At 41.8% G+C, this 27,334-nt stretch overlaps 1 protein-coding gene across 1 annotated transcript in view; it reads right to left on the bottom strand.

The window, feature by feature from the left end:
* Positions 1-13,092: 13,092 nt before the first annotated feature.
* KCNK5 (potassium two pore domain channel subfamily K member 5) overlaps positions 13,093-27,334 on the bottom strand; it is a 41,452-nt gene continuing 27,210 nt past the window's right edge. The window contains exons 3-6 of the mRNA XM_048518109.1: positions 22,898-23,009; positions 20,949-21,115; positions 19,182-19,350; positions 13,093-18,152 (exon numbers count right to left, since the gene is read on the bottom strand). Of these exons, the coding sequence (XP_048374066.1) occupies positions 17,332-18,152; positions 19,182-19,350; positions 20,949-21,115; positions 22,898-23,009 (1,269 nt within the window). The 3' untranslated portion in view covers positions 13,093-17,331. The remainder of the gene's footprint in view (positions 18,153-19,181; positions 19,351-20,948; positions 21,116-22,897; positions 23,010-27,334) is intronic.

Raw genomic sequence — 27,334 nt, 5'->3', positions numbered from 1 at the left:
AAGTGGAACACTGACTCCTAAACATGCAATAAAGAGAGAGAGAGAGAGAGAGAGAGAGAGAGAGAGAGAGAGAGAGATGCTACTCTATGGCTATTCAATAGTTCATCATAGGGCATTGTGATTGCCAGGGCAAGAGGCTGTGAGGATCTCTTGCTCATGCCGTCAGTTTGGTTCCTGTCACTGGCGTAATGTACTCTCACCCCCTCCCCCCAGGTTTACAAAATGAGGAAGCAGATGAAATTTTCTTAACTGAAGGGAAAATATTAACTGCCACATTCATCAGCTATGGGATTTCACTACGAACTTTCACTGACTCTCTAGCATGCTGTGTATGGTGTTTCAAGTCTTTATTTTTAACCAAAATTCCATGCCAAAGAGGGAAGGAAAAATATTTCAGATTTTCTATAAAATGGAACAACATCCTTGGTTTTGTAAGCATGCTCAAGTTCTACTGGACTGTGGTAAATTTTCCCCTCCCCCCCCCATATTGGTTGGTTTACATGTAACAATTTTTTACTTGTTTACTTGTTTTTATTTCCTATATGTAAACACTACAAAAATCCTAACAAATGTTTATATACGTATATTATATTTAATGCATATGTGTTAGTGTGTGACTGTCCATGTGCAGACCTTCTTGTAGGAAAAATAAAACTTACGGTTGGAAAAAGTCACTTAAAAATGTTTTCCCCACTCCACATTTTATTATTACAAATCTCTTTTCAAATATTTGTTCAACCAATGATTTATTCAACTTCCATCTGCAAATTTCTCAACATTTGCTTGATGTTTCAACCGTGTTCCTTATCAGTATCTGCATAGAGCCATTTTTTGACATTTGAAGGTGCTACTTCCCAGAGGCGTATCACCAACTGGGCTGGGGCATTCCAGGGGCATGGCATGGCGTTCTGGGGGTGTTCTGAGGCGGGGCGGGGGCGGATGGCACAGCTGCTGGGGCGCAGGGTGGACGCACGGTCCAGGTGAAGTTCCCCCTGACTCCGCCCTGGCTGCTTCCTTCTGGAAGTAGTTATGTGAGCTATAATTGTTAGAACTGATGAACATGGGAGGACATTCATGCCATTAGTGTTAATGCCAATAGTGTCCCTATATATATAATCAAATACCATTGGAGTGGGAACAATAATTTAAATAATTATTGGTGGCATCCTACCAATAGTAACTTCACTACAGTGTGCCACAAGGAGTTAATCTCCTTGTCCTTGACCTACTCTTGTGGAACCTCATGTAGTGCTACTGTATTTCCTTGCCCATATTTATGCATCTAGGCAGTCATGAATGGGATAGCCTACTAGAGTTAATCCCTACTACTCCTACTACTATGCTCCCTCATAACAAAAAGGCAATATTGCTAGCTGTAAGATAGCAGCTACAGGCAGGGTCATAGCTGCCTAAAACGGTGCCTAGGGCAAGCACAACAGCTCGCTCCACCCCTGAAAGCCACTTGGGCAAGGGGGGGCATTGCCAGGTCACCCATCCCTTTCAACTGTGCCCCACCGCCAAACTCCACATGGAGTTCAGGGGAAGGGCAAAGCTGAATGCTGAACCCAGAACCACCCAGGGCTTAACTGGGCTTGTCTCCCCAACTCCATGTGGAATTTGGGAGTGGGGTGAACCCAGTGGTAGGATCCAAAAGTTTTAGTAACAGGTTCCCATGGTGGTGGGATTCAAACTGTGGCGTAGCGCCAATGGGGCTGGGCACGATGGGGGCATGGCCGGGCATTCTGGGGGCGGGGGATTCCTGGGCAGGGCTGTGGCAAGGACGTAGCCGCTGCACCGGTCCTTGGGCAGGAAACGAATGCATGCAGGCGCAGGCTGCCCCGCATGCCGGTGCACCTCCTGCTGGACTGCTTCAAGTTCTGCATGCTACTGCTGAGAGGAGGGGCGTAACTAAGGCAAAAATCACATGGCAAAATCACCAATTAGTAACCCCCTCTCGGCACACACAAATAATTAGTAATCTACTCTCGGGAACCTGTGAGAACCAGCTGGATCCCACCTCTGGGTGAACCTGTTGGATGTTGGCTTAGCTTGGCTTTGAGCCTGCAGTTCAAAGCTTGACCCAGCCACACTGAACCTAGCACTGAACTGAACTGAACTGAACCTAGCACTGAACTGAACAAACTGAACAAACTGGGCTGATTGGCTCTAGCTTTTATAATGTTGGCTCTGACCCTGAAATCCACCTCTGGTCAGACTTGAAGTCTGCAATTTAAAGCTGGACCTGGCCAAGCCAAGCCCAGCATTGAACAGGCCCAATCCTGGTGGTGGTGAGCAGTTGCGAGGGAGGGGGCAGTCAGGCAATGCACCCTTGCATGTCCAGCCAAAGTTGTGCTCATGTTACTGCTGCTGCTCGGGTAACAATAAGTGATTTCAGCTCAGCAACGTAATGAGGTGCAGGAAGGCAATGATCTTCAGAGCACAAAGATTTTATTCGGAGATGGTGGTCACAGCTCAGGCAGGAGAATCGCGCTCTTGCAACCCAGTGCAAGAACTTTTATTCCCAAAACTTCAAAGGGGCAAAGGGGCAAGTAAAAGGGGAGGTGAGGGGGCAAGTCCCTCACCAAATACCAATAAGAAAACAACAATACAAAAGCAAGATACAATTACAACTTCTGAATGGGATTACAAAATCCCGCTGTCAAACGTCTTCTTGCGGGATCTCGCAATGGTGCTGAAGGGAGAGCAGATAACAGTCCATTCAGGAAATGCAGGTGCAGCTATCTTCTTTATCATGCAGCTATCTTCTTTATCAGATGGCTATTCCCTTCAGTAATGCCGTGAGGCTCCCGCTCCTCATCTTTGCAACAAAGAAAAGTTCAAACTGTCCAATGGTAGTCCCTGCATGTCTTTCAACGGCTGGGGACCTCTGGGTGCTGGTAACAGATTTGATTTACAAGTCCAAAGAGGGTCTTTTGTCTTTGCTAAGGAGTCGGCTTGGCGTTGGTCTAAGCCTGTGGTGGCGAACCTTTGGCACTCCAGATGTTATGGACTACAATTCCCATCAGCCCCTGCCAGCATGGCCAATTGGCCATGCTGGCAGGGGCTGATGGGAATTGTAGTCCATAACATCTGGAGTGCCAAAGGTTCGCCACCACTGGTCTAAGCTGTATTCCAGAGCCAACTTCCTTGTCCCTTAATATCAGCCTCTACAGGCTACTGCTTTTGCTAACAGACACAAATTTCAAAAATAACATTTCTAAATTTAAACATTAGAGAAATCTTAAAGGATAAACACATATACTTATAGGCAAAACTCTCCTAAATTAGCGATGACAAAACCTTAAACTAACTGGAGAACGTAGTCAAACTAAAATCCTAAACAGTAGGAAAATAATAAATTCAACTCTAAAGGGGCTTTTATTACATCCTAGAGGGGCATAAACAATAGGGAAACCATACAACATTGGCACAATCACATGTTTGTGACCTTTGTACGCCTTATGAAGGCTTCTGAGCCACACAAGTCTCCGAGTCCGGGCATGGAGCCAGTGTAGTCAGGCAACCTGACTCAGGAAAATATTTTGTTTATTTTCCTGGGCGGTAACACTCAGAGCTCCAATCCTTTCATTCTCTCATTCCCTCTCCTGTCATGCTACTGGCTGCAGGTTCCTCATGGAAGCTTGGTTTAGCATAACTGCAGTGCCCTGATTCTTGTTGGAACCATGATGTGAAAGAAGGATTCCTGCCTCACCCCCTCATATCATTTTCTCAACCCAAAATAACACCAGAAGTTGTTATTTGCCTTGTCAGAGGGCTCCAAATGCAATCCTCTGACAGGATAAATAATGCTCCCCATGCCACCAGAAAATTGTGCAAGATAGGTACATATGATACTTTTACTTGAAATTGCCACCTAGGATTTACAGCTGCAATATTTTTTGTTTGTTTGTTTGTTTGTTTGTTTAATTCCATTTTTAAACCATGTCAAATAATAATAAATACAGTAAAAACAACCGAATAGCAATTTAAAATTCATAGTTCAGCAATTCTCTATGAGAACTGATGGCGACTTATCCCAACCCCACTCCCGCCCACTGGTTTGCTTACTGGTTCCTGTTAGGAACTCATGTGAAATATCATGTCTAGTTTGGCCCAAAGCCAAGCCATATAGAGGTGTTGCATTGTTTTGGAATCATAAATCAAAAGAAGATGACTCTCAATGGGGTGAAGCCTTATTTTACTTGTGAAGTAATTTTTCCATGAGAAGAACTTGCATTCAAAACATTTCAGTGGAATGATCATTCCCAGGATCATGGCACATGATCAATAGCTGTGTAAATTGGAGGTGTGGCTGGATTAAGAAGGAAGACAGTGAAACCTCTCCTCAAGTGCAAAGGCAAGAGCAACTCTGCTGAGAGTAGGAAATGATTTCATCCCTTGACTTTCCTTTCTCATCCCCACAACCATGTAGCTATTCTGTCATGTAAGCCCCAGAGACTTTAGAAGGATATTTCCAAACGTTGATAAGACTGCAAGAGAATGCAGAAAACTCTTTGAATATTCTGTTTGGGTACAAGTCAGTAATAAAACATGCTTTTAAAAATTCTAAATCCAGTTTGGGTTTTGGATTGTCTATTGACTGGGACAACATTTTTGGTTTCTTTAGCATTCTCAGTTCTTCCTGATTGTGGTTATTAATGTACCCCTCTCCCATACTTGATCACTTCATTTGCGTTTAACAAATATATAAACACATGGTTCTCTTCTAAGCCTACAAAACTTTTTAAAGTCTACTTTTCCATTTAGGCAAACAAACAGCTCTATTGGCTAATTTGTATTTAACTTTAATCACAGTGCATACTTGCTAGCCCCACTGGTATATGTTGATGGTGTTCCACTGATTGTATTTTGTTTACTCATTTATCTTGAGGGCGTTAGCTCTTTTGGGACACAGTACCTATTACCACATCAATTTGAAAAACATCTCACGAGAAGAAGTCAATAATAGCCGCTCCTTTTCAGCAGCCAATCAGAAATCTTCCACAGATCCACCCCATACCTGAGGTAAGTATTATCCTTTGAGAATGAAACCATTTTATTAATAATATGGAATCTTTTTCAAGGAATGTTATTTCTGGACTAAAAAGATCAACTCATGATACAGTCCAGCCATACTACCTTTTTATACAGCTCAAACTGTAGAATTCCTCTGTACTAGCTTTTTCATGGTTTAATATTTTTACTACTGTAGCTTTCAGGTTGATAGGTATCAAATATATTGCTGGTTGGATCAACATTTGGGAGGGAAATTTTGCATGCTTAGGCTTTGTCATCAGACAACTCATTAAGTGAAGGAAACAATCTTCATAACCTCTGCAAATATGACATAAGAAATAGCAGCAACAGTTGAGTCATTTGGTAGCATTCTACCTATGGAAAGGGCCCTTCTGCTGATGCCTAAAATATACCCTAACAGTGCAATCCTAAAGAGAGTTACTCTAGTTTAAGCATTTTCATTTCAGTGGGCTTAGACAGACTAGCATTCCACTGTAAAATGCTGTTCCTGTGGGTCCCCTATTCCCATGGAGTGGCATTTGAGTAGTAGCAGTAGGAAAGATATGAGAAAGTGGCAACCTGAAAGGAAATCACAGCTTTTAGGCATAATCCATTCTGAAGACCTTTTCTGGAGCAGCTCCCATTAGTGTTGCTGGCATTTGCACAGAAATACTTCCTGGTTGATTGTGCCAGCATTAGACATCTTATCCTCTTTCAAACAAGCTTTAGGCCTCTTTGTGTTTCTGTTTCTTCTTACATAGATGTCCTTGATAGCAGCCCCAGTGCTTACCATTTCAAAAGGTAAGGGCAACCTCCTCCCTTATGAAACTTCTTGTCTGCTGAGATCATCTTCAGAGGCTCAGCTCTGGACGTTTCCTTCTTTAGAGACAAGGTGGGTGTACGACCAAGACAAGGCCTTTTCTGTTGTAAGTCTCACTTGTGCAATGCTCTCCCCAGGGATATACATCTGACACTCTAGTTAATATCTTTTAGTTGCTAGATCAAATACAGAATTCACCAAGACTTTGGGGTAGCTAAACCTTTTGTTGATTTTGTGATTTTGGGTTCTTTTGCATTCTTATTTTTGTTGCTTGAGTATTCCTATTACTTCAGGCTGGGGTGGGGGTTTCAGGTCTTTTCTGAAAGTGTTTTGCTCTCTCTAGCAATCAGTTTGGTAGGCCAGACATACCATGATGTAAGATCGAAGCATCCACTAGAGGGAGCAAAAACATACAGAAAAGAACCCCCTCCTGGAAGCAATAGGAAGTGACACACAAGCAACAAAAATGAGTATTCAGAAGAACCTTGTTTAACTGCTTTTTAGGTTTTTGTTTTAATATTTTGCATTTGAGTAGTTGAACACTGAAATTTGTTTCAAACAACAAGACAAAATTTAAGCCTTTTTAGCAAAGTAATAAAAATCTTTATATATCCGTCTTTCATTATTGTTTATTTTAAATGATATCCTTGCCGTTTTCTATGTGCTGAAAGTGAAAGGAGAGTACTGAATTGTGGCACCCTGGAAAATCCAGGTTTCTAGTGGAATGCCCTGCTTTTTGCAATTACAGCTGACTAATGATATGCAATGGACAAGGCAGCAAACATTCCCCCTACTTTTTAAGTATACCTGCCATCAGCATTAGAGGTAACCCCCCCAAAAGCTGAAATGAATAAGTAGCAATACATTCAATTTTACTACCTTGAGAAAGGTACCTGTAGCCCACACTCTAAACAAGAAAAGTCTGAGGGCTCACCTCAGGAGGTATGGTAGCGAAAGCTTACATCATTCATAGGGTGTGAGATTACTGTAATACAGTAACTTTGACTTGTTCACATGAGGACAAGGCTATACAGTGTGATCATCAACAGATCTACCAGTTCAAACAGTTCGTATTGCAAGAGCTAAGTCTCACAGTTGTTAGTTAACAACCAGAACCGATATTAAACTTGCCCGTGTGAGACCAATGAAAATGATATTGCCACAGAGAGTTTGCTATAGAATGTTCTGGTAACTGGATTGCTGACATCACATGGAGAGTGTTTCATGACTCCCTGGATGATACTGCAGCTGAGGGCAGGAGATTCTTCACACAGTTGTTGCAATCAAGTTATTTAGATTGTTTTTCAAGGATGTTAAATGATTGTATAACCTGGGGTCCCTATTCTGATGGAATAGGTTATAAAGTAGCCTTACTTGTTTATTTATTTCTATAGATTCTTTATCAAACCAGGTTCTTGGTCTGTTTTGAGGAGATTTTACCACTACTGATAAATGTGCAAAATGATTAGTAATTTCCTGTTGTATTTTGTTATATAAGTTTACCCCCTCAGAGAGTGATTTAGCATTCTTAATCATCTGAGTTGTTTCAATCTACATAGTAAGATGCTCAACAAATCAAGTGAAAAGAGGTGGAAAACTGATCACCAGAATGCTGCACACAGGATGAGTGTGTGTGCGTGTGCGTGTTTACCCCTCTCTTAACAGTGAAATCCTATGCAAAGTTACTCCAGTTTAAACTCACTGAAATCAATGTGCTTAGGCTGGAGTAACTCTGTTTAGGATTACATTAGTCAGTCTTGCACAGTTTAATAATAATGAGTTGCATCATTATTTTTTAATCTGGGTCTTTTTTTCTTTCGCATGGGTGCCCGTATTCCATGAAGGAATCAAGTTGAGGTCAGGGGAAATACTCCATTTTCTTTCTCCACTTCGCATGAACCCACAATATATATTTTTTACAATATGTAAGTAGCTACACAGGTGCAAATATCCCATTTTTCCTGCTTTCTGATTAACTGTCCAATCACCATAGCCCCCTTCTGCCCATTCCTGCCCTCTCCTAAGGGAATACTTCCAATTGGTGGAGAGTCTAAAGCAACCCCAGGGGTCCAAGCAGGACCTCCCCTTCCCATTTTTCCAGTTTAGGGTTTTGAAACCATGACACATGTAAAGCATGAAGGCCCCCCCTTAATGTTGTGATACATAAAATAATAAATTTTGTCTAAAAAACGAGCAAAGCAATATGCCGCATCCATATTCAAGGGTATGCATCTGTGTAAGCCACGTGTTTTAAACACCAAAAAGAATTTCTTTTTTTAAAAAAGGAAACATTTGTTGTGAATGTATTCCTGTACAAATATGGCTGAATATGCATGCACAATCGCTGCTATGGGGAGCTTGAGAAGACGTGTTTGGGAAATGATGAACTGTGAGTCACACTGGCCAGCAGCTCAGCAAAAACAAAACGGAAATAAGGTAAGGCAGCAAAATGGGCAATAGGCAGGAAAAATAACGCATTTTGTGCCCGTGCTGTTTGGGTAAAAAGATTGCTACTTTAGTTGCAACTTCAAAGAGAATTGGTTAGGGAGTCTTTGTTTTGGGGCATATTTGGCATTATTACCCACCACCCTGTTTGCAATTACCCATCAGCTGGCTTTTTGTTTGCATTGGGGGTGGGGGCGAAGTTTCTCTATCGCACATGCACACTTTAATTTTTAATATATTTAATTTATCTTTAAACTTATCAATAGATCGATATACCACTCTATTGATAGATTGATATATTGACATGAAAAAGGCAAACTATTAAAGAAAAGTCTTGAATATGGCATCTGTATACTTTGCCTAAACACCTGTTGTCTTTTATTGTGGGAAGTGAGGGGAAAGTAATGGTGGTGTGCAAACTGCAAAACCGCAAAAGGACAATGTGAACTGTCATTTGCTAAGATCTGCACGATCACGATAGTCTGTCTCCTGGACAATCCCCAACATCAAGACCAACGGGCTTTACCTGGTGTGGTTTGAAATCATTGATTGCTTGGATATAAAACTACTGGAGACATCCCAGTTTGTTGATCAAATGCAGGGGCAAATTGGGTGTTCGGACTGATCAACTAGTCTTATTATTTTTACATTTTTTAGTGTTAGTATCAATGTATTGATCTACCAATATAGTTATTTAATATGCAGGAGTGGGGAGGCCATGGGCAATAGAAATGATAGGGCAGGTCACGAAGCAGTAAGTAATCGGTAACAGGGAGGATGGGGAGGGGGAAGCATGCAAAGCAGTACGAGGGAGTTGTGTGTGTGTAGGCGGGGGTAAGACTTGGAGGGCTGGCTGCAGGCAAAGAGAAGAGCTCCAGGGCAAAGCTGTGTCCACTGGCAAATCTGTCCCATTCTGGCAGCGAAACAAAATTAAAATTGTGCTATAAGTAGATTTGATTGCTAAGGAGAGAGTGGAAAGTAAAAGCTGGACTAAAGGAAATGTCTATACAAGAAATCTTGCCGTGGTGGACATTTGCCTCCACCACACAACAAACACCTTATGCATGATTGACCTTAGTTGCTAGGTGGCTATTTCATGGTTGAATTAAACTTCCTCAAGCAAAACTGTTTACAGATATCAGATATCAGAAGCCCTGTGCATGAGTCCTTTGGATAAATCTGACAGTACTGCCAGGTAGCATATTACCACCACCAACACAAAAGAGTACCCAGCCCACTCAAATAAGATGCCCTCCTTTTAGTACTCATTAGAAAGCAGGACTTCTGTTTACACCCAGAAACTGATGGACCAATATGGGAGATTTAATCAGAATGGGACTGAAGCCATAAACCTGTGAGGCAGGGTAAAGATAAACACTTTCAGTGCAGGGCATTCCGAGTCTCAAGCTGCTGTTACCCAAAGTTATATAAGCAGTGGATTACTCCTTTTCTTTTTTTAAGTCAGAGTCCAATGTTTCCTAAACAGAAGTTGCAAACAGAGACGTTCTTCTAACTAGTTCAGAATCAGAGTGAGTCAGTGACACGGGAATTTATTATTTTCTGCATATAATAATCTCATCAATCATTTGGCAAACTTAACACAGTTATCATAGTTATGTAATAATTGTTATAAGGAACAGTCTTCTGAGCTGTTCAAATGTACTGAATACTAAAACTAATTGTTCTGCCTAACACCCTACCCAGAGGAATATGAAGCAACCCACCCAATTGGTGGGGTGTACCCACCCCATTGGGAGTGCCATTGTGACAACCCTCAAACCTGATAGGGCTGCTCCCCTCCACAAGGGCTGGCCTATGCAGCAGGTGTCCAAATGGCCAGACTGTCCAGGACCTCTGTTGCACAGCTGGAGCCAAGCTGCAGCAGAATGGAGGCAATTAAGGATGTCAGCTATCAGAAATCCAATGATGGCTGGAGGCATTAAGGCAGCTGGCTAGAGAGGGGGGAATGGGAAACATTTGCACCCAAAGATGCAGTCCTATGGTATCGGGGGGGGGGGGGAAGGGGGGACATGCTGGATAAGTGAGTATTCTGGAGAATCAAGGGCCAGATGACAGACGTTTTACTGCAGTTCTCTTTTGTTTACTTTTTTGGTGTGTGTCTCTGTGTGTAAAGGTTATCCATGAATGCATTTGTAAGAATTTGGAACTTAAGCAAAGGGAAGGAAGCTGAGAACACCTAAGCCACTCAAACATGATCTGGGCTGAACATTTGCCCCTTTCCCAGGTATTTGAAGTCTACATTTGGATTTTAATCTACAGCTCACAGCCCTGGCCCTGCATAGGCTATGCCTGTGGACACAGAATTAGTTCTGGTTTATCACCTGCTTCAATGGTGAACTTGTGACCTGTTGGGTTAAATCAACTTTTGTAGGAGGCTTTGAGACATAAGAACATAAGAACAAACCAGCTGGATCAGACCAGAGTCCATCAGCTCTCTGCTACTCACAGTGCCCACCAGGTGCCTTTGGGAGCTCACATGCAGGAGGTGAAAGCAATGGCCTTCTGTGGCTGTTGCTCCCGAGCACCTGGACTGTTAAGGCATTTGCAATCTCAGATCAAAGAGGATCAAGATTGGTAGTCATAAATCGATTTCTCCTCCATAAATCTGTCCAAGCCCCTTTTAAAGCTATCCAGGTTAGTGGCCATCACCACCTCCTGTGGAAGCATATTCCAAACACCAATCACACGTTGCGTGAAGAAGTGTTTTCTTTTATTAGTCCTAATTCTTCCCCCCAGCATTTTCAATGTATGCCCCCTGGTTCTAGTATTGTGAGAAAGAGAGAAAAATTTCTGTCTGTCAACATTTTCTACCCCATGCATAATTTTATAGACTTCAATCATATCCCCCCTCAGACGTCTTCTCTCCAAACTAAAGAGCTCCAAATGCTGCAGCCTCTCCTCATAAGGAAGGTGCTCCAATCCTTCAATCATCCTTGTTGCCCTTCTCTGCACTTTTTCTATCTCTTCGATATCCTTTTTTGAGATGTGGCGACCAGAACTGGACACAGTACTCCAAGTGCCGTCGCACCACTGCTTTATACAAGGGCATGACAATCTTTGCAGTTTTATTCTCAATTTCTTTCCTAGTTATCCCCAGCATAGAGTTTGCCTTTTTCACAGCTGCAATGCATTGAGTTGACATTCCCATGGAACTATCAACTAAGACGCCTAAATCCCTTTCCTGGTCTGTGACTGATAGCACTGACCCCTGTAGCATGTATGTGAAGTTTGGATTTTTTTGCCCCTACGTGCATCACTTTACATTTTGCTACATTGAACTGCATTTGCCATTTCTGAGCCCACTCACCTAATTTATCAAGGTCCGCTTGGAGCTCTTCGCAATCCTTTGCGGTTCTCACCACCCTACATAATTTGGTATCATCTGCAAACTTGGCCACCACGCTACCCACTCCTACTTCCAGGTCATTTATGAATAGGTTAAAGAGCACTGGTCCCAAAACGGATCCTTGGGGGACACCACTCCCTACATTGACCCTGTACTGGGAGGGAAAAAACACTAGCAGTGCAATCCAAAGGAGAGTTACTCCAGTCTAATCCAATTGAAATGAATGGGCTGGACTCTCCTTATGATTGCACTGTGAAATGTTTAAATAATGAGTGTACCCACATGCTTCTTTACGTTCTGGGCACCGGGAGGGGGAAGTATGTAAGTATCCATTCTTCATTAATACAAAAATGGGCCTCCAGAGGTACAGTTACTGAAGCACATTTTTGTGGCAAAGCAGAAACAAGACTTCTTCTTTCCCTCACCCCCTTCTTGCCACTAAAAAGGTCAAGTCTTGAGAATCAGCTTGGCATAGTAGTTAAAGGGCTGGATTAAGATCTGGGAAACCCAGTTCAAATCCTCACTGGGTCATGAGTGGGTGCTGGGTGATCATGGTCAGTTTTTTCTTAGTCTAAAGAATAGCATAGCATTGTTATGATGGTAAAATGGAGGAGAGATCAACATATGTTGCCATGAGCTCCTTGGAGAAAGATGCAGGATAAATGTAGATACTCATTTGTCTGCGCTGTTTTGCTCAAATATGCATGCACAGCATAGAAGGGCAACATAATTAACATTACATCAAAGGCAACACCCTTGGGAAAATTCTTACATGAGTCAGCTGAAGGAAAAATCTGATGCCATATATGAATCAACAAAGGAATTGGAATTTTATAAGCACTGGCATGTTGGACACAGTGAGAACACCAATTTACACTTGAGATATTAATAGAAATTTAGCTGTATCGAACCAAAAGCCAGTGTAGTGTAAAGAGCAGGTGCGTTCTAATCTGGTGAACCAAGTTTGTTTCCCCACTCCTACACATGAAGCCTGCTGGGTGACCGTGGCCAGTCGCAGTTCTCTCATAACTGTCTCAGCCATATTGGCTGAGCCACATTGGCTACCATATTCTTTACCAACAAGCAACCACCCTTTTATTTTTGTCCCAGTTCTGTAAAGTACGGGTCCTGAGCCCATAAGCACAAGTTTGTACAGATCTCATTACACCAGGCAAGACTGCTTGCTTAGCCCTTTAAGCTGCACTAATGTTGATATTACTGTTCCAAAAAAATCCCCCCCACAAAAAAAAATGAAAGAGGCAAAGCAATTCCCTGGCCCACAGGCTGCTGAAGAAGGAGAGTGTCCTAGAGCAGATATTCTATCCCCCTTTCCTCCCCACAACACTTCTTGCTGCTGGTGCAGCTGCCACTGGATGATGAAGGGTTGTTATTTCAAGCTGTCTTTATATCAATATTTCAAAACTGAGAAAACAGAAACAATACCTTAATGAAAAAAACTTTATTGAAAAAAGTTAAAATAAATTACATTTTCCAAAGTCAAATATTTACATACAGTGTGATTCCAGTGACACAAAATCAGCCAATAAAAGAACAGACTAAGACAGAGTAGTATCTGCTCAAGTGATGGAGTTACACAGATGAGATTAAGGCTATACAAAGTTCAAGAAAAATGTGAAAGATGAATTTCATTTTAAAAGTTCAGTGCAGTCAAAGACATGAAAATTACAGAGGAGTAAAGCTGCTGGGATACTGGGCCCAAAGCCTATTGGCTATTGCTTTTTGTTTCCATGTTCAGAGAAGACACTGGCATATTTTTCTTGCTTATTAAAACAAACTAAAGAATGAAATAAGCCACATTCAGGGGGACAGCAATTAATAAGCACTTATTTCTGCTCCATGTTCTAAGCATCAAATGGAGCCAATCATGCCTTCAAAATATGAGGATTCTTTCTAAAGTATTGCTTAACGGTTCTGCATTACTATATTGAATCCATTAGGCTACCAGGATGTGTAAGCAACATTTCAAGGATTCAGTCAAGTCGACCGGTTTAAAAGAAAGTTACCAATTATTCTGCTGTACTGAACACATTCAGTAATCATATAACAATGATGTAACTGAGTGGTACTCTTCTCCCTTGCGTCCCGCAAGATCAACTTTTGCCTTGATATAGCGTTACTGAATGCAGATGCTACAGAAATTAGCCCCAGGAATGAGCCACACATTTAGCCAATTCTCATCATATGCGATTATTATAAGGTATTACATGAAAGGAAAATAATCACTTGTTTTTGGTCCAGTTTCTATAACTAATCCCCTCTCCCCACAGTCTAGAGTTGAGCAGATTCTGTGAGTATGTCATGCTGTGTTGAGTCCACTGATGTGGCACAAGAATCAAGCAAGAAAGAGCAGCTCAGATTCAGTGGTCCACAGCTTGGTATCCAAAAGTCCTCTTTTCCCTTGTCAGAAACTCATGAGGGCATATTGGTGGTTTGTTGTTTTTTTCAGAATTAGCAGCTATCTTCTAGAAACCCCTAAATAATTTAACATCAACATCAGACAGAGATTATTACCCTTAATTAAAGATGGGGGGGGGGGGGAGAGACCCACAGACCAGTCAAACCTTTAACCTTCAGATTACTTGAACAGTTTCACATTATACAAATCCTTCCTGAAATGTAGCTGGGACATCAAGGCAGATTCCGCACAGGCCAAAAACAGCAGTGTGAAACTGGTATAAAATGGTTTAAAACAGTGTAAAAGGGTTTACACTGTTTTCACACCACTGTTTTTGGCCCATGCAGAATCTGCCCAAGGCACTTCAAATGTTAGGGTTTTTTTTCCCCAGCAATCAATATTTTAAAGTTTACTTCATCATAAAGTTTACTGCAAAGTAGAGAAATAGAATTGACTCAGATTGAGAAGACTTCAGCTCCCCTTTGACACATGGAAGACAGTACTTATACCCAGTAGATTGTGAAGGCAGCTCAGTTTTCAGCAAGCTTCAGTAAGTATCTATTGTTTAAAAATAGAGATAAAAGTCACTTGGAAAATAAAGGGTAAATGTAAGGCTCTTGCAGCTAAAAAAAAGCCAAGTCTCAATAAATAATTACTGTATGTTTTGTGCTGGTGCTAAGAGAAAAAACCACAGCTAACTTTCATCCATTACAAGGCACATGATCAAGCTGTTGGATGTAAGAGTGTATAAATGTTTCAAGCTTTTGCTTGGGAATAAGTCCCTGCTGATTTTAATAGGACCTTCCTCTCAAGAGCAGCATGGAGCAAAGCAATCTTTATTGGCTGTGTTTGTATCTTTGTCTTAAGCAAATTTGTCTTAAACAAGGAAAATCTGGCCCTGTTTCCTTGAAAGCTGGTTAAGTTCTTAGAAATTCAGGGCACTTCTTTTAAATACCCTGTCTATCAGGTCTACAGAGCAACACATGACCCTGTATTTCAACAGAACAAGTTATGTGAGTATCTTTATCTCTAGATGCAAGCCTTAATATAGAGGAAGCCACAGCTTCAAACTTGCAACATTTCATCTCTGCCTATTTATTTTGTCCAGCTTTGCATGTGCTGCAGTAATTACACAGAAGAGAAGCCACATTTTAAGATGAACACAGATCATCTGTTAATTGTTCCTATAACTGTCTTCCGTGCACCATACAGCCCATCTCTTTTAGTGCAGCAGAGAGGAACCTTTTAGCCTTCCAGTCATGGAAGACACACCAAAACACCTGCTTCATGGAGTTTATTTTTCTAAGAGGATGGGCACTTTCAGAACAAAAAGAGGTTACAGCTTAGAGCTCACAGTGTATTATCTGCCATCAGAATGCCACTTTTGAGACAGAATGAAGCTATTCGATGATTTTTTTAAAACAAAAAGATCATCTTCATTCATGGCTGTTCAAAGCCAATGGGGGTGGGGGGAGCAAGAAGAACCAGCCCCTGGGGCTCCAAGGATAATAGTAGCCTCCCAGTTGCCCATTGCAATTTGGGCTGCGTTTCAGCCCATGCCCGAGATAACACATGCAAACACAAGGCAATAATTTCCCACCCAGAAAAAGCATTAACACAGGACCAAAACTTCCTTGCATGTACAGTACAAAATTTCTGAACAGAAATGAAGAGTGACCTTTTTTGGCAGCAAATGTCTTCAAGGTGTCCTTCTGAGGAGTTTTTTTTTAAAAAAATAGGAGTGTATGGTTGATTGGAGGAATCTTTTAAGAAATCAGAGCACCTCTACACCAACAATTCCAAAGCTAAGCAGTAATCAATACAGTTCTAAATATACTTAATTGTACAAGATTGTATTGCAAAATTCCATTTGGCCTTTTATAATGTTTGAAATTTGCCCCTCCAGGGCTTCCCACTCATGATTTCTTCTATTTCGTACTGGAATCAGTGGCAGCCCAACACACAGTTTTAAACAGTGATTCACAACCTCATCCTCAGCTTAGAAGTGATGCTGCTAGAAAGCACTATGAGAATTGGGTTGCTCAGTACAACTACTTAGCTCCAGTAACTTGGGAAACTGTAGGTGGTGCTCAGCTTCTCAAAAGGGACACTAACCACTGAATTAATTACTTCCTTGCCATTGCACAGCTAAATTACCTAGGGTAGATTATCATTTTTAAAAAAAACTATGGGAAAATATTTATGTAGCCACTAAACATACTATCTAATCTGATTTAAACTATCAACTAGAGTTGAGAGGGCAGAAGAAATAAAGTTTTTTTAGGAGTGCAGCCACTGAACATAACATGTACAAAGGACTTTAAAGCAGCTCTTAGATCCTTCAGATGAAAATAAAGATATTCAGGCTATGTTTTGCTATTCAAAACACGTCAGAAAATGCAGCGTCACTAAACTTCACATAGAGACACTAGCATATAAAGTTTATTCAAGTATTTCCTCTAGAGTATGGACAGTTAAAGGGCACTTCTTATGCAAAACCAAGTTTGTCGTTGTGCATTTCTTCATCTTTAAATTTGTCCTCCACATATCTTCTTGTACTGTTCTTTGTTATTATTCTGAGATGTTCATTTCAATGTGCTTTCCATGACCATGATGAGAATTTAATCACAGGTAGTGTCTTCAGTAAAAGGTGTTCCCTCGAAATCAGCTCTGAATTCCAAACTTGCTTTTAAAAAAACAAAAAAAAACTTTCAAGCTCACTAGTAAACCAAGTTGGTATAATTCAATGAACTTTCAGAATACTTTATTCTTCCAGTTCACAGCATCTCTTAAAAGAGAAGGAAAATATCATTGTGTGAGAGGGAGTTTGGGATGTGCAGTTAGGCCAATACCACCAACATTTTGTGCCTGGGCATGACCTCTGTTCAGTTTTTCAGAGCTGAAGAAATCAGAGCACCTATCATGCCTTGCACTGATCCAAATTGGACTGCAGAATTAGAGCTTCACTCATCACCAAAAAGAAAACAAATTCTGAATAAATCCCATGTGATATCTCTACGTTTTTCTTCCTAACTTTTAATAACTCTCAAAAATGGAACAGGACCCCACAAATTTAACTGTCAATTCACAGTCAAAAACCAAAGCTGATAAATAACTGCAGTTAACAGTCATTGGATGCTTTCGGTTTGCATAAGGAAGGCTACAGCAGCGGAAAACGCCAGAAAATGAATTCTTCTTCCCATGCTTATCTGCTCATAATCTACATTAAATGCTCTTCAGAAAACCAGTGAGTAGACAAGCATTTCTTCACGTTGCAGCTTTTGAATTATTCACTGAATTGTACTCATTCATTAACTGCTCATAAGGTACAGATACTTCTAGTTCATTACTAGTAAAGGTAGATTCGTCAGAAGATGAAAATTTCACCAGTTTTTTTGGATTCTCGGGGTCTTCTACAAGATTATCATCCACAGAAGATTTTGATGTTTCTTCATCATCTGAAAGATCCTCCTCTTCATCATCATCCTCATTTACAAAAGTTATATTGGCATTTTCAAAGATCAGTGGTCGATAATCCCTGGAATCCCATGCTTCTCCTTCTTCCTCACTGATACGGTCTAGTTGATTTACGAAAACAGGCCCCTCGACTGGGCTATCCCCAACACGCTTGTCAGTCAGATGCCTCATGACATGACAGTTTTGAAGACTCAGAGAAACTTCATCATAGTCAAATAACTTGTTCTTTGTGTACAGCACCTTCATATCTGAGCTGCCATGCTGCAAGACTGGTAGAGTTTGCTCAGCTTTTAGGTTTCTGTCATTGTTCGTTTTGAGAGCCTTCTTCCCAATCTGCTTGATGAGATCATTGTAAGTCTCTTCCTTCTTGGAAAGGAAGCTGAAAATGTTCACGTCTTTTGTGTTAGACATTTGTAGAGCTTTTTTGGCAGGAGGGTGATTTTCAAAAGACTCCTTTCTTTTTTTCCTTCGTTTCTTGATTGCTTTGTGAACCTCTACAAACATACTAACTTTCCAGTTAACAAACAGGGAAAGCCAAGCCAGGCCCAGGTAAATCCAGAGCTCCACAAAGTATCTGTACAGGGAATGGTAATTGACACTTGGATTCACACCTAAAGAAAAACAAAGAACAGAAATGATAGAACTTGATTTACATATCAATACATGTAATAGACAGTGATTTATGAAAGTCATTAGAAAGCCTTGAACATGCCTCAAGTTAATATTTTCCAGACTGTCATATATAAGAGAAAACACAAGAACAAGCCATGTTTAAAGAATGTGAAAAGAAATTCCTAGTAGCATGGGTATCCAAACAGTGGGGACTAATCTATCAAGTTATTTGTTGAAAAAAATTACATTCTACCTTTCCATATTTTAAGTGGCAAATGCTATGCAAAAATAGCACATCACAGACTTTGTGCCTGAAGTCAGACACTACAAATAAAAATCCGTATCTGGAAACGTTGGTTTTTTGAACATTGAAGAACAGTGTATTTACTACACAGACAGTCAGAGAGATCTGTGAAAGCCCAGACAGATGGAACACTATGCATTTATAGAGAACAAATATATTCTTGCCCATTCATATTACTGTAAGATGAAGCAGGATGTTGTGGGAGGGGCTTGGGCTCAGTCGAAGAACCTCTGTTTTGTCATGCAGAGGATTCCAGGTTCAGTACCCAGTATCTACAGATAAAAGGGCCAGGTGGCAGATCATACAAAAGACTTCTGACTGAGACACTGGACAGCTGAGTAGACAATAATGACCTTGATGGGCCAATGGTGTATAAAGGGGTGATGTGTATAAAAAAGAGCCCCTTAGCCCACAGCACAACAAGTCCTATCAACATTGGGTCTTCATGGCTTTTTAAAGTCAATTTAAAATGGTGATGGGGTGCTCATGGTGGTCAGAAGGATGCCATCAAATTTAGTTTGGCCATTAGACAATACCTCAGCCATCCCTTCTCTACCTGCTTCAAGTTATGCACTGTTCACAAAACAATGTACATTATAGCCTGATCAAACACAGCAACACTTTTGGAAAGGACTTAATTAGGAACTGTTGAAAGCATGTCAAACATTGACAACTAAACAAATTATCATTCAAAGAGAGAGACAAAAGGAGAGCTATTACTGACCAGCAACAAAGTCTCCAAATCCTATGGTGGTAATAGTGATGAATGAAAAGTATAGCCCGTCGATATAAGTCCAGCCTTCAGTCGCCATAAAGACAAAGGGTGGAAGGACTAGATGGATTAGGACTCCCCAGATGATGAAAATGGCTGTGCATGTAATTTGTGCTTTTCTCTGCAAAAAATGAAAGGGGAGGAGGGGAAGGTCAGTCAAACTTGTATCCTTAGTGCATTTTTCTCATTCTTTGTTATGACCAGAAATTAACACTATAACCTATCAAAAGGAAATACATGGGCAGACACATTTTTGACTTCGTAGTCATTTCTAGACATTTCATGCACACAAGGCTGAAGAATTTCTGTTTTTTGTGAGGGGGGGGTTGTAGGAAGGGCAGGATGTTTGGCTTCTCATCTGGACATAAAACTAATGGGGATTCAATGGCATTTACCATGCCATACTTGGGGAAATGTTTGTATTTCCTTCTAAAGCTGTCCATGTTCAAAGTGGCATGCACTAGTCAAACATTAGAACACAACCCAATAACCAGTTTCCAGTATGTTCTACTGCTTCAACAGACAAACAATACTTGTAGCCAGAGTGCCTGAAATCAAGCAATGCAAGTGAAATTGACTGAGCATCCACTTGCAGGTTTGAAGAGGAAATGTTGTGAGGCCTACAGGAAGACAAAGACATGCACAACATTCTTATTTTGATAGAAAATTGACCACAGCTTATTTATTAGATATAGGCAAAGGAGCAAAGACAATGTATGGGAACGGATCCTGGTACTGGGTGACCCACCTGCTGCCCGATGAACCCCATCCCTCAGCGGAAGCTGTGGAATGACACGTAACTGGACACCAACCTCTACAAGGTCCTCTTGGCACCTGGAGGTGTAGGCCAGCTGGCTAGCCCTGTATGGTCATGCAGCTTAGTGACCTCCCACACCCCCAAGACCCACTATGGGTGCCCCCAACAATGCGGAGGCAGGCATGCAGAGACAGCCTCCTCCTAGTGCCTAACCTGCCAAACTGTGATAAAACGCAAAAACAAAATAAAAAGCACAGTACAACCATTGTTAAGAACTAAATAGAGCCAGCAAGATCAAAACAGAAAGGGGTGGGCAAGCTGTTATACTCCTGCGGAAGGTGAGGTGGGAGCTATGCACACACTCCTTTAAATAGCCCCTGAGCATGCCTTCTGCATGCTTGCCCCAGCCTGACGTGGCAGGCTGAAGGAGCACCAGTCCACCCTACCCTGCTCAGCACCATGTGGCAGCTGACCATGCTGTCTTCTCCGCCTCTCGAACTGCAAATGGCATCAATGGGATGAGTCATCGCCACGCTTCATAACAACAAAATATATTGTTGCCCATGCAAGTGGCTTTTTGCTGAACTACAACTCAGTTTGGCTTTTTGCTGAACTACTGCTATTCATTGAAATTGAGACAATATGGCAGAAAAAAGTTATGTTGCAGGAACTTCTTCATTTTTACATAGTTAATAAGGAACATGTGCCAAAATTTTAAATTACTGTACCATATTGTCCTTAATTCCATGTGATATTTATTTATACTGCATTCAGTTGAGATGTGTGTCAACACTTATATCCCATAATATACATAGTAGATAGACCCTGGAACATATTTCATGTTCCAGAGAAACCACTTAGAACATTCTGTACAAGTTAAGAAAAAGAGGATTATGTGGGACTTAAGAGTCCCAGAGTTGCATATATTGTCTCTACGGGTCAATGCACACATAAATACATACCAAGCTTACTCCTCTCTTTGTCAGAAATTGGCCCAGCCTCTTCGCACGCCCACCAAAAAACTTCCCCAGAGCACTGATCCACGTTAAGCAGAGAGGAACACCGAAGAGTCCATAGAATATACAGAAAAGCCGCCCAGATGGAGTCTTAGGAGCAACATTTCCATATCCTGAAAGAGAATGTTGGGTTTAAAGGGGATCATACCAATTTAAAACCTTGGTTAAAGGAATAATCTTTCCCCTACTACCAGATGCTGTTAAAGCCTTCCTTATTCTCACCAACTGAAATGCCCATTCATTTTAGAGTCATCTCTATTAGATTGCATTAGACCGCTTAGTATCCAAAAGTCAGTAACACAGTCAGTAACACAAAAGTCAGTAACATATGTTCACTTCTAACCAGGGATTAGACTGGATCTCCCAAATCCTGTGCCAGTTCTTTAACCACACCATGGCACCAGTTCTCAAGATAGACACTGTTTGTGATGCAACATGAACAGGGCTAAAGATCCTGTGACTATTTCTTTTGAGCGTAGAAGCCACTGTCAGAAATGAGACCAGAGAAGCTCAGCATTCATATTCCAAATAATTTGATTTACACCCACCTTTCTCCCTACTGAGGACCCCAAACAGCTTACACAGTTCTCCTCTCTTCTATTTTATCCTTCCCACAACCAGGCTGTGGGGCAGGTTCAGCTGAGAGTGTGACTGCCCCAAGGTGATCCAGCAAAGCTTTCATGGCAGAGCAGGAATTCCAACTAGGGTCTACCAGTTCCTAATCTGACAGTCTAACAATTGCAACCACTGACCCTCAATTTATGTAGATTATGTAAGTCAGTGGCATTCATCAAGTCACAGCTGACTTATGGTAGCCCCATAGGGTTTTCAACACAAAGGCCTTCAGAGCTGATTTGCCATAGTCTGCCTCCGCATTGGCTGAGAGAGATCTGAGAGAATTGTGACAGGCCCGAAGTCACCCAGACACCTTCACATGGAGGAGTGGGGAATCAAATCCGGGTACTCCAGATTAGAGTCCACTGCTTTTAACTACTATGCCATGCTGGCTCTATTCACTTTTAAATTGGGTAAGAATTTGAGTAAGAACTGTGTGCTATCAAAAAATTAGCATGGATATAATTCTGGTTACCTTTATGGTATCAAATCCTGAAATTTTTTATGTGCAAACCAGCACATAAATTTTACAGTATAAAGTATTGCATTCTGGATTAAGAGAGGATAGAAGGAAGGTAACCTGTTTTCACTGGACTGAAGTTTTACAAGATAGATGACAAAACTATTTCCTAATACATATTATGAATCTCCTGTCAGTGGAGGAGAGAAACAAAACTGACTATAATCTCTTGTTATTTATCACAGCATTTTAAATCTCAGCCTTCTTCCAAGAAGTTCAAGGTGGAATAAAAGATCAGTTCCCCCATTTAACAGTCACAACAACTCTGTGTCATAGGTTAGGCTGAGCGAGAATGATCCATCACTCGGTGAGGTTCACAGCTGGCTTTGTGTGTCCTTAATCCTGGGCCAGCACTTTCACTACTACAGCATAGTGGCTCTCAAGACAGACACTGTCTTAGATAGAACATGTAGCCACATGTAAAACAGAATATTTAAGCTTGAACTGCCTTCTGCTTTCTTGAATTGTTTACAGGAGATTAAAAAAGCCAACAACACAATCCTAAATCAAGAAATTCAGAAGTCTATAACTCCTTCAGACTCTGTCATTAATCAGGTTTATTTCAAAGGATTTTAAATAACAGTAACAAGCAGAACATAGTGCACTATTTGATTCAGTGGTAAGGTTTCTACCTCCTTTTCTCCGCCTCCTGTGGTCAAGTCTGCTTTATAATATGTGTATTCTTTTTCAGAACAAACTCTAATTCTGATATTCTCCTACACCTCACATCAAACAAAACTCTTGCATGCTGAATACTCACCAATGGTTGTAATCACAGTAGCAGCAAAGATAACCGCATTTGGCCAGTTCCAGTAGTCGAAAGTGTCATTGCCATCAATTGAAATCCCTTGCCCATCAGCTTCTGACACGATCTGCAGCAAAGTGACAGAGGTTACTATCTTTGTGAGCACAAGTGTGTATATATAAGGATGTCACCCTGACTGGGATAGCCCAGGCTGGCTGGAACTCATCAGGTTTTGGAAGCTAAGCAAAGTCAGCCCTGGTTAGTATTTAGATGGGAGACCACCAAGAAATACCAAGGTTACTATGCAGGGACAGGCAATGACAAACCACCTACAAGCGTCTCTTGCCTTGAAAATCCCACAGGGTAACGATGGCAAAAGAGTGTGGGTTGGGGGGAATGCCATGCTTTCACACAGTCATCCAAAAAAGAGGCATAGAAATATATTTCTCACATTTCTCAAGTTAGGTTTTCCTATGAAATACAAGCCAGCGGTTACTTATCTTCCAGCATACAATACTTTTTCCAAACTCCAGTGTTTTAAAATGTGGCTTTGGGAATAGTTGCAGTAAAGGAAGATCTCTGTCTAAGTACACATGGTTGGCCCTTGTGCTGACAGCCAAATCCTCACAACAGGGCCAACCACAACTGTAACAGAAGTCCTGCAAGCCTGCTGGAACCCACAGTTTACAGAATGTTTTAGCTGTGGCCTTCAACATACAAGCACTCTGCATTACTGTAGCGCTAATATGATTGCTAAATACATGTTTACTACAATTTTGGAACAAGTCAGACAATCATGGTCAAACATTTCAGTGCTTCCAGCATTGCTCCTTAGGGTAGCAATTTTAAGAAATGAAACTCCTTTTCGCAGGTGCTATCTTGGAGCTCTCCATCTCCCCCTACAAATGCAACTGTTACCACCAGCACCCTCACCATCACAGACCATTTTACTAGGCCACACTAGGTTCTATTAAACCAGCCAAGATCACAACATATAATTAATAATTATGCCGTCCCAAACAGACCATACATAAAACAAAACTCATAAAAGGGAACATAACCACTAAAAGGGACTCTTTTTTTGGTCATAACTTGAACGTTTGCTTGGAGAAAGAGATGACAGGAGAATGGTATGGGAAGGTGTTTTTCACATGCAACATTCAGGTGCAGCTACTATGGCAAGCCACAATATCTAGTGCATTTCTCTTAATTCCACTGTCACACAAGCACACCAGGTTCCCAGCACCTCAAGCAATACAGAGCTTCTTAACACTTCTCCATATTACAATTACACAACTCTCTTGCTTGAGTGGAATTACAGACACATCACAGCTTCAGCTTTAGGAATCAAAAGGACAAAATGTATTCTCCCTAACTAAAATATAGGCAGGGGAGATACCCTAGAAATAAAATTAGTCTTGCAACTAAGCTCAGATATCACAATGAGCGAAGAAACTATTTAAGCAAGAGCAACTGAAAAATCAAACTCCCAGCCCAGCCACATGGCTATATCCACAAACATGCAAACAGCCATGAGGATGCTGTGTGCCCCATATGGCACATCATTCACGTGAAATGCCCCTCCACCAAAGTAAATTTCCAAAAATAAGGCGCAAGAAACCAGAACCACAGGCAAAGATGTTTCACATGCATGATCTGCTGCACAAGTAGCTTCTGCGTTATTTGTACTGCCTGCCAATGGCTGCTGGCAAGGTTAATTGGCCAGAGCACTTACAGGAAGAGGCACTGCAAGTCTGCTACTTTACCTTGAAAAGACCTGTTGAAGGATGACTTCAGATTCTAAAGCAGAACCAAAGAATTGTAAAATCCCCAGGTACCTTTCTGCCTCATCTGGCATTCACAGGAATAATTCTGCTCAGCTGAACAAATTTAACCACCGTGCCACAACATCATAAGTTATACCAGGTTAACAAATGCCTCAGTGGATTTAGGGCTCATGCCCCAATGTAGTATTTTATATATCTGTTTAGTTAGAACAGTTCTATGTGGCCTCTTCAGAGTCTTGTTCATGGTGGCTTTCACTTAAAAATCACATATATAACATTAAGCAGAATCAGCATAAAAACCATCTATAAAACAGAAGTAGGTAAGATAAAGTCCCTAATTAAAAGCCTGGGTAAAAAGATGTGCTTTAGCTGGCTCCTATGAGGAAAATATGGTACACAACAGGTGAGTTTCAAGTGGCAAAGGTGTTCCAAAGGCAAGGTGCCACCACGGAAAATGCCCTGTCTCTAACTGCCGCCTGCCTCACTTCTGAAAGGAGGGGTACAGATAGCAGGGCTTAATTGGCAGGCTGGATAGTATGGAAAGAGGTGGTCCTTCAGGTATGTTAATCCTATTGTAAGTAACTTCATACTTCTCTGTTTGATTATCACACATTCCAATCCTCAGCAAACTGGCTACAACTCAAACAGTCCGTCATGCAAGAGAGGTTTGCTTTTATTTCCCTTGTGTACACAGACATACCTGTGCTGACATTTGCCTCTGCTAAAAGACCATGGGAAATTCCCAAGCGCATGAAGTCATTAAAGCATATTCCAGCGAAACTGACGTTGATGTAACAAGCTTAGCATGGGGTGGACCTTTCCTCCTAATGGGATTACTCCAATACCTACATGAAATAGCTGACACAGTCTTCAAGTGCTTATGTGTCAGGATGAAAAGGTGAGAAGCATAAAGCAGCAGATGGAGAGGAAGAGCCTATCAGTGTAGTTCATATCCTGAGAAAGCTACAGGGCCAGCTCTTCTCATTGCTGTGTCAACATTTCACAGGTTTATGCTCATAGTTGTACCTCTGCCAAAGCTGCACCTCCCTCTTGTCCACATTGGCATGTTTTTTACCTAGGATGAGCTGTGGCCCTGCCTGACACTGCTTTCATTCTTTTCCTAATTTCTTTTGGCTATAATAAATCTCAACATGGAATTGAAGCAACGGGGTTCATTTCAAAACACACAATCTAATCTTCAATGCACAGGATACTTCTGGAAGATGATGTCGCCTGAAACAGAGAAGGCATTGTTCTGTTGTTGCTCGTTCTCTCTTTCTTTCAATACATTCCAATGGGTCTCTGAAGTTTTATGCTAAAGTTCTCCCTCTTTAGGGGGCAAAAATTCTTTTATGTGCACTCATTCTTTTATGTGCACTCAGTTTTTAAAATTTATTCAGATTTTAAGTATTATTTTTATTGGGGTCCATGCACTTTCCTGCACTTTAATCCTGCACTTTAGCTGGAACCCAATTTTATCAATTTTATATCGTACATCCTTTCTTGTCAGGATTTTACTGATATCTAGAAACTTGATTTTTTTAAAAAATTAAGTCTTGCATTCTTCTGATCCTCTGGAGCCCATGAGCACAAGTCCTATTTTGGAATCTATAGCAGAAACCAAAGGGATGTCCAAACATTCCACTCTATATATCAAGGACGTAGGTAAGGGGTAAGGTGACCAGATTGTCACCTTTTAAAACCAGGACGGGGGTGGGTGTGCGTGTGTGTGCGGCCGCAGGGCGGGAAACGGGAGTGCCCCAGAAGGCAGCGCGGAAGGCTGTCACAGGGCGGGAAACTGGGGAGCGCCCCAAAAGGCAATGCGCTCCTGCGGCCACGTGACAGGGATCTTGGTGCTTTCTGCATGTATTCCCCCACCCAGCCGCCTCCCTTCATGAAAGGGAAAAAACACTGATGGCGCTTTGTTTGCCCGGGGTCTGCCAGCTCCTTGTTAGAGAGGGAGAACCGAAAAAGGTTGCTTGCCAGATCGAGTGGCTGGAGGCATCATTTGCAGGGCGCCTTTCCACACAGAACCTGTTCTCCAACTGGCACTTCCCATTCCCACATCTGAATCCTGTGACAGGGCGGGAAACAGGAGCGCCCCAGAAGGCAGTGCGGCAGCGCGGGAGGCCTTCTGGGGCCTTCTGAGGCGCTACCCTGTTTCCCGCCCTGTGACAAGGCGGGAACCGGGAGCACCCCAGAAGGCAAAATCAGGTACAAAACCCTGCGGGACGCAGGACAGATTGGGGTAAGGCCAAAAGCAGGACGTCTGGTCACCTTAGTAAGGGGGGGTTCTCGGGTTCAACCCGCCCCATTACATGTCTGAAGCTCTGCCCCTGACTGTGGTTTTTTTGTATTTTTAAGTGTTGATTTCGGTTTTTGGCCCACAAGGGGCACAGTTATGGACTCCCAAAGGGGGTGCCCCCATCCCTCATTGTTTCCAATGGGAGCTAATAGGAGATGGGGGCTACACCTTTGAGGGTCCATACATTTGGACCCCCTGAACCAAACTTCACCAAACCTGGATGGTATCATCAGGAGAGTCTTCTAAAGATTCCCTGAAAGCTTGGTGCTGCTAGCTTAACAATTGCACCCCTGACAGCAGGCACCCCCCCCCCAAATTTCCCCAGATTCTCCTTTTAAATCTATCCCCCTCAGCATGGAT

Source organism: Sphaerodactylus townsendi, linkage group LG01 (genome assembly GCF_021028975.2).
Source record: "Sphaerodactylus townsendi isolate TG3544 linkage group LG01, MPM_Stown_v2.3, whole genome shotgun sequence".
Lineage (NCBI taxonomy): Eukaryota > Metazoa > Chordata > Lepidosauria > Squamata > Sphaerodactylidae > Sphaerodactylus > Sphaerodactylus townsendi.
This window is presented reverse-complemented; position numbering and strand designations above follow the sequence as displayed.